Genomic DNA, 12,992 nt, shown 5'->3' with positions numbered 1-12,992 from the left:
TCCTGCAATCCTTCTCACAATTCTCTGTAGGAATTTCAATGATCTGGGGAACGAGTCCTCTCCCTCCCTATTTGCCGCTTACTTCTGGTCCACGTTCCAACTGTTGCCGAAGTCGTTGACTCCCTTCACCACCTGTCCCTCAGGAGTTCTGAAATCATCGCTGGGGATCCCGTTGTAGTCACCGCACAGGCCGCACAACTGGCTGGAGTAGCTGGACGGGGGGGAGGGAGACAGGAGTGAGATCTGAGCGGTAGTATGCAGGGGCTGTACGAGGGGTGGTTCTGGATATTGAAATGTAGTGGGATTGGGAAACAGTGAGTCTGAGCTGGGAATTGTGGGAGAGCCATTGGTCATGGGAGTGGCTAGTGGCATGACAGGGAGCCCCAGTGGGTGCAGAATGTAAGGCTTTGAACAGGTTGGTTGGTGTTTCTTTGTTTTATGGCTGTCTGTGGGAAAGATGGATCCCAGGGTTGTATTTTGCATGCATAATTTGATAATTAATGTACTTTGAATTGCCTGTGGTCTGAAGTCACCTTCTGTGTTAGATTGCAGACACAGAGAGAGCACAGAACTGTGAGAGTGGTACTGAGCGTGGCATGATTAGCACGAAGATGGCAGCGTTGGGCATGTGGCACTGGGAGAAATCAGCAAGTGGTTTCAGACATGGACACACATGGTGGGAAAATAGTGCTGGGTGTGGTGGACAGATGGAGGCCAGTCCCCAATGAGGATGTGGGGTGATGTATTGTAATAATTTGGAATGGCGATGCATGGAGAGGAGGGAGGAGGAGGATCGCAGAGGAAATCCTGTGCCATGTGGCCAACTGCCAGAGGTAAATGTTCTGACACAGAGAGTGGTGGGTGCATGGAATGTGCTGCCAGGAGTGGTGGAAGAGGCAGATAGATCGAGGACATTTAAGAGACTCTTAGGTAGGCACATGGACACAATATCGTTCCCTGAAGGACCGGTACTGTGCTCCAGTGTTCTAAATTCTATGTAACTGTGAGCACTGCTCAGATGTGCTGGGGAAACTGAGCATCAGAGTGGCAGGAGTAGTGAACAGCTGGTTGGACGAGGAGTTGGCAGTGAACTGGGATGAGGAACGCACAGGAGCATAGAGTACTGGATGGAAACTGGTGAATATGGTGTAAACACTCTGATTTTGGCACTCAATGGACAGAGATAGGTGTGGGAGTAATGACAGTAAGATGGACAATACAACCCTACACACACTTGTATCACCGAGATGTGGGCTCCGCAATACGGCAGAAGGAGAGGGTTAGACTTACTCGCTGGTAATTTTCACGTCGACGTGGTGCCTGCCATCATAACGAACTGTCAGACCAAAATCTGTCTGCAGCACAACGTATCTGCCAGAAGGCTTGATGGTGATGCCAGTGATCGGGTGGATGGGAATGGTCACAGGCTCTCCATTCACCTGGAAGGCAACAGACAGAGAAAGTCACAGAGTCATTCAGTTCCAGGCCGGGGATAGACTACAGTTTTTCCATAGGAAATGAGAAGAAATTGAAGGCCGTCAAACTCTGATCAGGGTGTGTCTCAGGATCCTGGTGAGTGAAATCCCAGCCGTAACCCCGATGCAATCGCAAGACCCTGTTGGGTATTGATAATTTAAGATGCCATAGGCCTGTTTTCCTTGAGACAGGCAGCGTGGGAGCTGTGTAGCTTCGGTTGTTGTGAGGACTAGACTTCAAGCTGCGGGCATGCCGCAGTCCAGCTGAGGAGATGCCAGAGACTGTGTAGGGTGGCACCCTTGCTCGGTTGGTGGTGCTGCCCTCCAGTGTTCAATTTGTGGAATGACAGTCTGTATTGCAGGGAACTGTACTATCAATTTGTGGCAACCGTCGCTGAAGGTCTTGGACTGCATATATGTTTTTTTGCTTGTTATTTTGAATGTGCTGTGTATGTTTTGCGCTTTGGCCCCAGAGGAACACTGTTTTGTTTGGGTCAATCCACGAATGGATGTACGATAATTAAACTGGGTGATGGAGGTTCTTGATGATGGATGCCACTTCCCTGCAACAGCGTTTTATGTACAAACGGTTTGTAGATGTGCTCAAAAGTTTGGAGGGTTTACCTGTGCTGGACAGGGTACATCCACTACTTTTCCCCATTCTTCCCCATCCCTATAAGTCTTGATGAAAGGTCTCAGCCCGAAGTATCAACTGTTTATCCGCTGCATAGATTCTGCCTGACATGCTGAGTTTCTCCAGTGCTTTGTGTGTGTTACTTCTGCAGTGAGACATTTTTGGTCCACACATTGCAGTTTATTAGAATGAAGACTGATCTTACTGACAGGGTACATGCTGGAAGCACTATCCCTTGAGGAATAATCTTGAAATAGGGTATCATATCAGACCAAAATGTTGTCGTAGGGCTCAGACTAGCAACTCTGACTGGTCAAACAAAGTTGCTATGGAAACAGCAACGATGAAGAATCCTTTTACATCTGTGTGGGATGGTATTCCAGAGTCTCCACCCGGGACTTGCGTGACTTTTGTCTTGTGATGCCAGCAACCAATGGATGAATGATGCTGGGACACATCACAGCAATGTAGCTTGTGGTCATTGGGTGTTTTGGGTCTTTCAACATCAGACTCTCACCCAAGTGACTCAGGAAGGGTTTAAAAGGCCCAGTAGCATTGGTCTATGGGTCACACCTCTTATTCAGAGACATGTACAGGCTCGCTCAGCAGCCTCTGAGATGGTCCTGATGGCTCTTCTCTTTGCAGCCCTCCGTCAAGCCAAGCAGAGAGTAGGTTCTGCACAGCGAGGAGCCAGAAAATCCTCTACACCCCACCTCTATGGGCTCACATTGTCCCCTCCATCCCTATGTCTGATACTGTTCCACCACCTCCTGATATTTCGTTTGCAGTTTCAGCATCTCTCACCTGGACGGCCCTGTTCCTGAGTATTGACACAGTGATGCCGTAGACGCTGACATGAACCGCTTTAACATATGACACTGTCTTCACTCCGTTGCGATGCTCGTTGGCCGTATACACGGTGAACGGGGTCAGACTGGAGTTGCAGGGCTTGGCCAATACGTAAGTGCAGTTGCCCTGGAAGTTGAACTTTCTCTTGTCGAAGGAGGTGTAGTGGGGGTCTCCGGATGCAGTGCAGGTGGACGAACCTAAAGGATAGACAGTGAGGAAACTAGTGAGTAAAGTTCACATTTCTAGAGGCAGAAGAATTGCCACAGCAGATTGCAACTGTGTGGGTATGGGTTATCTGGTGCCACGGTAGCGAAGTGGTTAGCACGGAGCTATTACAGCTCCTGGTGTTGGAGTTCAGAATTCAATCCCCACTTCCTCTGTAAGTTGTTTGTACGTCCTTCCCTGTATGGGTTTCCTCCAGGTGCTCCGGTTTCCCCCCATAATATGAAAATGTACCAGATGGTACGTTAATTGGTCATTATAAACACTCCCGTGATAAGGTTAGGGGTTAAATAGGGCGTTACTTGACGGCGCGACTCGAAGGGCTGGAAAGGCCTATTACTCTCTGTATCCACTGTGTAACAGAATGGAAGCAAAGATTAAACTGATTCCCTCAGCTACTTCTTTCAGGATCCTGGAGTGTAGTCCATTTGGTCCAGACATACTTTACCTTTAGGATAACAGCCCTGGACACCACCCTTGTTGTCACAGTACTCGTCGGGGGCACAGCTGGTGTCCGTGCACTGGATGTTGTTGCTGGACAGGCACTTACACACCTGGTTACAGGCCTCAGACCAGATCACATCCCCAGGCTGGAAACACAGAGAGATGTACATTAGAGTGTGGAGAAGGAAGGCCCATCTGAGAGACAAGGGTGCCTGGATTTCTATAGCACCTTTGTGAACACACGTTTAAAGTCTCTCTCAGATCTGCACGGGAGAGTGAGGCAAAATTGTGCGAACATTCAAAACAGTGACTTCAACACAGTAATTTCAGAGCCTGACACAAGAACACTGGTATTACCCGGTAATAGGTTCCATTGTACACACAGCCACACTGACTTCTTGGGACACACTTGTCTCCGCTCTGAACAAAGCCTTTGTCGCACTGACAGCCCTCGGCACACGGCTGGTCACAGAGCTGAGGACGAGGCTCGAGGCAGGTGGCTGGACAGGCTGAGGCACAGGGCTGGTAGTGACTGTTCGGTGGGCACCGGAGAGCTACGGAGAAAGAAAGAAAAGGATGTCACAGCAGGAAGGGACACTTGGCTCTAAAGATGAAACTATCTCCAGTGGTCAGGAACTTGTTTTCTGTGCTACGTACGGCAGAAGGTTTCATTTCTCCAGGTCCCAATAGTGATGTTGCGTTGCTGACACTGAGTGACATAAGATTCCAGGGCCTCGCACAGTTGCTGCTTGTTGCCGTTCAGTGCACACATGTCGTACACACAGTCCTGGAAGAAGGCCTGGGGGAGGGAAGAGTGGATCACAGATTATGATGTGAAAATATCCCTGCATCATCATGTTGAGAACAAGAAATAAAAATATAAACACACAAAGAGTAGCAGCAGCTAAAGTCAGATGGATCAGTGTTTTAGTGGTGTAAACAGAATTACAGAGGCATGAGAGTAGAGCTGGCCAAAATTGATTGGAAGGGAACACCAACAGGGATGACAGCACAGCAGCAGGGGCTGGAATTTCTGGGAGCAATTTAGAAGCACAAAATAGATACATTCCAAAAACAAAATATTCTAAAGGCAGAACAATGCAACCATGGGAAGTCAAAGCCAACATAAAATACTAAGAGAGGGCATATAATAGAGCAAAAATTAGTGGGAAGTTAGAGGATTGGGAAGCTTTTAAAAACCAACAGAAGGCAATTAAAAATGTCATAAAGAAGCAGAAGATGGAATGTGAATGTAAGCAAGGCAATAATATCAAGGAGGATAGCAAACGCTTCTACGGATACATAAAGTATAAAAGCGAGGTCAAGGACAGGCTATCTGATGACTGGAATATGATGCTGTTGAGATAGTAATGGGGGACAAGCATATGATGGACTGACTGAATATATATTTTGCATCTGTCTTGACTGTGGAAAATACTAGCATTAAGCCGCAAGGGGGCAGAAGTGTGTGAAGCTGCCAGAGATGGTGATTGGGAAATTGTAAGTACTTAAGTCACCTTGACCAGATAGACTACACCCCAGGGTTCTGAGGGAGGTGGCTGAAGAGATTGTGGAGACAGTAGTAATGATCTTTCAAGAATCAATCGTTTTGGAGGAATGAAACCCCACTCTTAAAGAAGAGGGAGAGAGAGAAGAAATTACAGGCCAGTTAGTCTGAGCTCAGTGGTTGAGAAGATGTTGGAGTCAATTGTGAAGGATGGAGTTTTGGGCCTACTTGGAGGCACATGATAAAATAGGTTGTAGGCAGCATGGCTTCTTGACAGGGAAACCTTGCCTGACAAATCTTTTAGAATTATTTGAAGAAAATACAAGCATGATAGATAAAGGAGAATCAGTCAATATGTGTAGCTGGAGTTCCAGAAGACCTTTGACAAGGTGCCAATCATGAGGGAGCTTATCAAGTTAAGAGCCCAGGAAAGATACTAGCATGGATAAAACAGTGGCTGATTAGCAAGAGGGAAAGAGTGGGAATAGAGGAAGCCTTTTCTGCTTGGCTGCCAGTGACTAGTGGAATTCCACTGGAGTCTGTATTGGGACTGCTCCATTTAACATTATATGTCAATGATTTAGGTGAAGGAATTGATGGCTTTGTGGCCAAGTGTGCAGATGATACGAAGAAAGCTGGAGGGGCAGGTAGATTTGAGGAAGCAGAGAGGCTAGAGAAGGATTTAAACAAATTAAGAGAATGGGCAAAGAAGCAGCAGATGGAATAAAGCATTGGGAAGTGTATGGTCATGCACATTGGTAGAAAAAATAAAAGTGTAGACTATTTTCTAAATGGCGACAAAATTCAGAAATAAAAATTGCAAACGGACATGGGAGTCCTCCTGCAAGATTCTGTAAATGTTAATTTGCATGTTGAGTTGGTGGTGAGGAAGGCAAATGCAATGGTAGCATTCATTTTGAGAGGACTCCCAACATAAAAGCAAGGATACAATGATGAACTGGGGAGAGGCTTCATCTGGAGTACTGTGAGCAGTTTTGGGCCCCTTATCTCAGAAAGGATGTGCTGACATTGGAAAGAATTCGAAGGAAAATGATTCTGGTATTGAAAGACTTATTTCTGAAGAGTGTTTGATGACCTTGGGCCTGTACTCACTGGAATTCAGAAGAATGAGGGGTGATTTCAATGAATATTGAATATAGAATGTTGAAAGTCCTCATTAGAGTGGATATAGTGAGGATGCTGCCTATGGTGAGGGAGTCTAAGACCAGAGAACTCAACCTCAGAATGAGAAATGTCCATTTAGAATGGAGATGAGGAGCAAATGCAAACATAAATAAATTGCAATAAATAGTGAGAACATGAAATAACAAGACAAAGAGTCCTTAAAGTGAAATCATTGGTTGTAGGAACATTTCAATGATGGAAAGTGAGTGTATTTATCCCTTTTTATTCAAGTGCCTGATGGTTGGGGGGGGGGGGGGGGTGGTAGTAACTGTTACTGAATCTGGTGGTGCGAGTCCCGAGGCCCTCGTACATTCTACCTTATGGCAGCAATGAGAAGAGAACGTGACCTGGGTGGTGTCAGTCACCAGTGATAGATACTGCATTCCTACAACAGCATTTCATGATTGAGATGGTAGAGAAGACAAAGGGTAGAGAGGAAATGACAGGAAAATGGAGACTCACCATTGGGTCAATCTTGTAGTGACAGGCAGCAAATGGGCCAAGATGATCTAACAATATCCCACAGTAGGAGGGTCCTTCGTAGGTGTCACGTTCAGCCTCAGAGCATTCTGGGGTCACCTCGGTATCTGTTAAGGTACAGCTGAGGAAAAGAGGGTGAGGTTTGAGGGTGAAGGAGAGAGAAAAGATAATGAGCATTTATTTCATATTATGGAAAAATGACAAAAATTCTGCTTTGTTGGCAGCCTCCGTCAGGGTTTTATTTCCCTGAACCCTTTACATCCTGACAAGCTAATGAAAGGAGGGAGCCAGATCAATATGGTCACGTCAAGAGACAATGAATTTTATGTAAAAAGGTAAGAAACACAAGATAGATAATTATTGCACTGCCCACGTAATTACACCCTAACCGTTCGCCTCGCCCTAAGCTAACCCTGGCCTTCACACCTGCAAACATCCTCGCGCACACTCCCCACAAACCCTTGGCTACACACCCAACAAACTCTTGGCTACACACCCCATATATTTTGGCCCACCACACCATCACAAACCAACACCTACACACCCCCACAAACCCTCGGCTACACACCGCAACAAACTCTTGGCTACACACTCTCATAAAGTGGCAGGGTCGCATGACACTAAATCTCCAGTAATGAGATCAAGAAAGAAGAGGGAGAATTATCCCATTTCTCCACATATTTACAACCTAACCCTAATGCATGATCGTATTTATAAATGAATCAGTTGGTTTATGTCTTCTTTATTCATTCGCAAAAGCCCTTCGTTCTAATTTGGAATGTGGACTTGACCTGTCAGGCACACCCACCCCTCATGTTTCTGAAATCTTTTTGCTTGATCACAGATTCAATTTTCCCGAGTCTCTGTGATCTCAAGTGAGAAGCTACAGATTCTTTCCCAGATGGTTTTTCTAAATTCTACGAACAAGGTAAAGAACCTTGGGCAAGTGATGGCCAACTTGTCTGTGTTTGCATTCAGTGAGATATTTTTGTTGCACTTGAAAGCAAAATAAATAATCCTGCTGTAAAAAATGCAATATTCTTTGATCGAGTTAGGTCTTCCTCATTCACAGAACTAACTCCTTTCACTTTAGAAAAATAGCTGAGCCCATTATCTTGGTGGATCACTAAATCTGATCTGCTGCACAGTAACAAAACACAGAGAGGTACTGTTAAAGAGGCTACCTTATTTAATCACCATTAAGTCTGGAGAAATAACACTGGACAATAAACTTTTTTAAACAGTATTGCTTCCACGTTTTTTTTTGTTCATGATAGACCACTTGAAGCTGAACACAGACTTCTTGTATCACATACCTCCAAAAGGAGCACAAATCTGTTGGGTTTGGAGGCTTCCTTGCCTCAAGTGACCTGGAACCATGTTGGCCAGGGTCAGGGCTTTATCTTTTGGCTCTTGGTGGGGTCACCCATGCCAAACAGATCAGAGGATAGATAGAGGCCAGACTAAGAGTGGTCCACTGGTCCTCCAGGTTCAGGGCTTCAGCTCTAGGCTAACAACCGGGATCGATAAATCAAAATTGTTACAGAAACTGCAAAGAAGAATCCTTCTGCCACTTAGTGCGACGGTATTTCTGAGTCTTCACCTGAGACTTGCATGACTGAAAACTGAGAGGAAGCTACTGACACAATGGAGGAAGCCCTGAACGCTACCAGAGATGGAGGACCCTCAGTGGCCTGTCGGTCGCAGTCGATCATAGGTACTGCGCCTCTGGTAGTCACTGGGATGTGGCTTCCCGAAGGCGCAAGCCAGGGCAGAGTTGATATGGAGATCCGTCTGTTGCCCATGCAGTGGGACCCTCCTCTCCATGCTGATGACAGGTTCAAAGGAATGATGAAAGTCGATACAGTTTGGTGCCAGCAGCATCGCAGGATTTGGTGCTGGGTACCGCAGTCAACCGCCTTCGGGTCTCTGATTCCGGATTTTTCCTCGGGGTTTACTCCCAAAGCCTTTCCTGTGAGCGGGTATAGCCACAAGGCAGCAGGGGTTTGAAATCGGAATTTTCTCTCTCCTAGATGAGCTACCATCCGTGGTTAATGAGCTCCATCTGCCCGGAGCAACAGGTTTTAAGGCACCAGTGGCTCACCTTTGCCCCTTCTCCTGTCAGTGAGAACAACTCTGCCGGGCATAAGTGCAATGCCACACGTGAAGGCCAGGAGTTGGAATTGGTTGTCAGAGCCTGTTTGAAACACATGCCATGAAGAGCATTTGTTTAGCAGTGGGAGCTCGTCCCCACGACCACCCTTCGGCTATGATTACCCTTGGAGGACCTCCACTGCTGTCCTAAATGCCAGTGGTGAATAGGCAGTAAGTAAGTAATTATCATGTAGGAAATTGGAGAAACAAGAAATTAACTTTTATTGAACAAAATACCTTATGCTGCTGCTGATGCTTTGCAATAGGTCTACTGAGCTAAAAATGTTTTGTTGATGACTTCCATTTCTACTCTGTGTCTGAGGCTTCTCGCTTAAACATCCAACAATAATCAGCCAGCACTGATGGGTTCCAGTTACCCCGATACCATTTCCCCATGGCCACAATGTCCTGGTGAAACTTTTCACAATGCTCTTCATTGATAGTGCCAAGATTTGAAGGGAAGAAGTCAAAATGGGAATGCAGAAAATGAACATTTAGTGACACATTGCACTTGAAGCATGTTGTCAACTAGCTGCATGTAGTTTGGTGCTCTGTAGTTGGCAGGAAAATCATTGAATGTCTTACATGCAATTTTCTCTAGTCCCACTAGAAGTTCTTTGAATTGCCCATCATTGATGACCTGTTTGACTTGTGGACCAACACAAAAGCCTTACTTAATCTTGGCATCAGTTATTCTGACTTGAATTATGACTTGAAATAACAAATATAGGTGATTTCTAAAGAATAGTGTGTAATAGTGAAATTTCATGGTGAATCACATGGTCAGCAGCTCAAATTCCAAAAGATGCACCCAAATCTATTCAGTAAGCAAAATCTTTGTTGTCCAGTGTAATTGATCAACGTATGAATGTTTTGACGATTGGTCCATTCACCTTTGGACAGTGTAGAACTGCAAAAAGGAGGTAAATTGTTGATTGTCTGAAGAGGGAGATTGAAACATCGAGACAGTGTGCGTAGCTGATGGAGGCCTCTGCACTCGAGTGTTCTCTCTCTGGATGGTGAGAGTGTCTGATGATTGCCGAGTTAGGGGAACTCGAATAAGCAATGCTGAAGATTGTAACATCGAAAACGCGACCTGTTGGCTTCCCCTCCAGCAATATAATTCTCTCCCACGTTATTGATAGAGAGGGTCATTTGAGATGTCCAGATGGACAGTAGTCTTTGATGGACTTTAGATCATGGTCTCTGGGTGCTTGCTATCATTTACATGGTAGGTGGTGGAGCCTGATGCTTTTGCTGGAATGTGAGGGGAGCCTCCACTCCTTCCTGTGATTCTCTGAGAAAGGATCAATGACTTGGGGAACAAGTCCTTTGCCTCTGTATTTCCTACTTACTTCTGGTCCACGTTCCAACTGTTGCCGAAATCGTTGACTCCCTTCACCACCTGTCCCTCAGGAGTTCTGAAATCATCGCTGGGGATCCCATTGTAGTCACCGCACAGGCCGCACAACTGGCCGGAGTAGCTGGACAGAGGGGAGAGGGAGACAGAAGTGAGATCTGAGCAGTAGTATGCAGGGGCTGTATGAGGGGTGGTTTTGGATATTGAAATGTACTGGGATGGGGAAGCCGTGAGTCTGAGCTGGAAATGGTGGGAGAGCTGTTGGTCATGGGACTGGGTAGTGGTATGACAGGGAGCCCCAATGCATGGAACGTGCTGCCAGGGGTGGTGGGAGAGGCAGATAAATCGAGGACATTTAAGAGACTCTTAGATAGAGGTTTTAGATAGATCTTGGAGTAGGCTAAAAGATTGCCACAATATCATGCCCTGAAGGACCTGTACCATGCTCCAGTGTTCTAGTTTCTGTGCAGCTGTGAGCACTGCTCGGATGTGCTGAGAAAACATACTGAGCATCAGAGTGGCAGGAGAAGTGAAAAGCTGGTTGGAAGAGGAGACAGCAGTGAACAGGGATAAGGAACGTACATTGGCACTGAGTGGAAACTGGTGAATGTGGTGTAAACAGTCTGATTTTGGCAATCAACAGACAAAGAAAGACACAGGAGAGGTGACAGTGAGATGGAGACTACGATAATCGCCAAGATGTGGGCTCCGCAATAGGGCAGAAGCAGAGGACATGACTTACTCGCTGGTAACTTTCACGTCGACATGGTGCCTGCCGTCATAACGAACTGTCAGACCAAAATCTGTCTGCAGCACAACGTATCTGCCAGAAGGCTTGATGGTGACTCCATGGATCGGGTGGATGGGAATGGTCACAGGCTCTCCATTCACCTGGAAGACAACAGACAGAGAAAGTCACAGATTCATTCAGTTCCAGGCCGGGGATAGACTACAGTTTTTCCATAGGAAATGAGAGGAAACTGAAGGCTGTGAGACTGATCAGGGTGTGTCTCAGGATCCCGGTGGGTGAAATCCCAGCCATAACCCCAATGCAATTGCAAGACCCTGTTGGGCATTGATAATTTAAGTTGCCGCAGGTCTGTTCCCCTTGTTTGATAGGGAGAATGGCCTTTGGGAGCTGCATAGCCTTGGCTGTAGCGAGGTTTAGGCCTCAGTCTGTGAGCTTGCCTGCTGCCACTGTCCAGTTGAGGAGACACTGGAGGTGGTGTAGGTGTAGCATGCTGCCTGTGTTCAGTTGGGGCTGGCCTCTCCCATTGGTGCTGCCCTCCAGTGTTCGATTTGTGGAATCACAGGCTGTGTGGCAGGGAACTGTACCGTCAATATATGGGACTTGTCGCTGAAGGGTCTCGGACTGTATGTGTTTTTTTTGTGTGACTATATTTGTTTTTGTTCGCTATTTTGAATGTGCTGTGTATGTTTTGCACCCTGGCCCCAGAGGAACACTGTTTTGTTTTGCTGTAACCACAAATGGTTGAATGATAATTAAATTTGATTTAATTTGATCCAGTTGTCAGCGACATGTTGGAATTGCACTTCCACCATCATGTTTAGCAATCAGTAAATGAGAATAAACAAATGAGTGAAAACTATATTTTTTTCCTAAGGGTGGTTTGCTGGTCAACAAACAGATCTTTGCAGCAACTAGTATTCTGTTGTGTTGGTGTGCCCTTTCTTGGAAAGTACACACATACATATACTGGGTGATTGGGGTCTTTGATGATGAATGCCACTTTCCTGCCACAGTGTTTTATTTAGATTTGCTCAGAAGCTGGGAGGGCTTTACAGTGATGGAGTGGATAGTATCCACTACTTTCCCTCCCTTTTTCCTTTCTAGTCCTGATGAAAGTTCTCAGCCCGAAATGTCAACTGTTTATCCCTTTCCATAGATTCTGCCTGATATGCTGAGTTTCTCAAGTGTTTTGCGTACATTAGCAGTGAGACATTTTGGGTCCACACATTGGGGTTTATTCGAATGAAGACTGACCTTACTGACAGAGTACATATTGGAAGAACTATCCCTTGATGGATAATCTTGAAACAGGAGTTGCATATTCGATTACATCCTGGTGGAGGTACATAACCTTCAAGAGGACCAAAATCTTGTCGTAAGGTTTAGAGACTTGTGTGATTCAATGACTTGGAGGGCTATGTTGGCTAGAGTCAGGGTTTTATGCCTTGGTCTTGGTAGGGTCACCCATGCCAAACAGGTCAAAGGGTAGAGGCCAGTCCACTGGTCCACCAAATTTGGGGGTTCAGCTCAGGACTAACAACGCTGACTGGTCAAACAAAATTGTTATGGAAATAGCAATGAAGAATATTTCTACATCTGAGTCTCCACCTAGGACTTGCATGACTTGTTGGCTTAAGTGCCACCAGCAATCAATGGATGAATGATGCTGGGACACATTCTAGGACACAGCACAGGAATGTAACGTGGTCATTGGGTGTTTCAGTTTTCGGTTCTTTCAACATCAGACACTCGCCCAGGTGACCAAGGCAGGGATTATCAGGCCCTGGCTTATGATCCAGCAGCACTGGTCTATGGGTCACACCTCTTATTGACATATCCATAGGCTCGCTCAGCAGCAACTGGGATAGTCCTGATGGCTCTTTTCTTTGCAGCCCTCCGTCAAGCCAAGGAGAGAGTAGGTTCTGCCCAGC

At 46.1% G+C, this 12,992-nt stretch overlaps 1 protein-coding gene across 3 annotated transcripts in view; it reads right to left on the bottom strand.

Annotated features, from left to right (window-relative positions):
- The window catches only part of LOC140729243 (IgGFc-binding protein-like), a 225,277-nt gene that overhangs the window by 159,000 nt on the left and 53,285 nt on the right, over positions 1-12,992 (bottom strand). For all 3 annotated transcript variants that reach the window (XM_073048804.1, XM_073048805.1, XM_073048806.1), the window contains exons 32-40: positions 11,053-11,201; positions 10,306-10,434; positions 6,779-6,917; positions 4,282-4,423; positions 3,982-4,178; positions 3,629-3,770; positions 2,914-3,155; positions 1,291-1,439; positions 83-211 (exon numbers count right to left, since the gene is read on the bottom strand). In XM_073048804.1, the coding sequence (XP_072904905.1) occupies positions 83-211; positions 1,291-1,439; positions 2,914-3,155; positions 3,629-3,770; positions 3,982-4,178; positions 4,282-4,423; positions 6,779-6,917; positions 10,306-10,434; positions 11,053-11,201 (1,418 nt within the window). The remainder of the gene's footprint in view (positions 1-82; positions 212-1,290; positions 1,440-2,913; positions 3,156-3,628; positions 3,771-3,981; positions 4,179-4,281; positions 4,424-6,778; positions 6,918-10,305; positions 10,435-11,052; positions 11,202-12,992) is intronic.

Source organism: Hemitrygon akajei, chromosome 6, assembly GCF_048418815.1.
Source record: "Hemitrygon akajei chromosome 6, sHemAka1.3, whole genome shotgun sequence".
Lineage (NCBI taxonomy): Eukaryota > Metazoa > Chordata > Chondrichthyes > Myliobatiformes > Dasyatidae > Hemitrygon > Hemitrygon akajei.
This window is presented reverse-complemented; position numbering and strand designations above follow the sequence as displayed.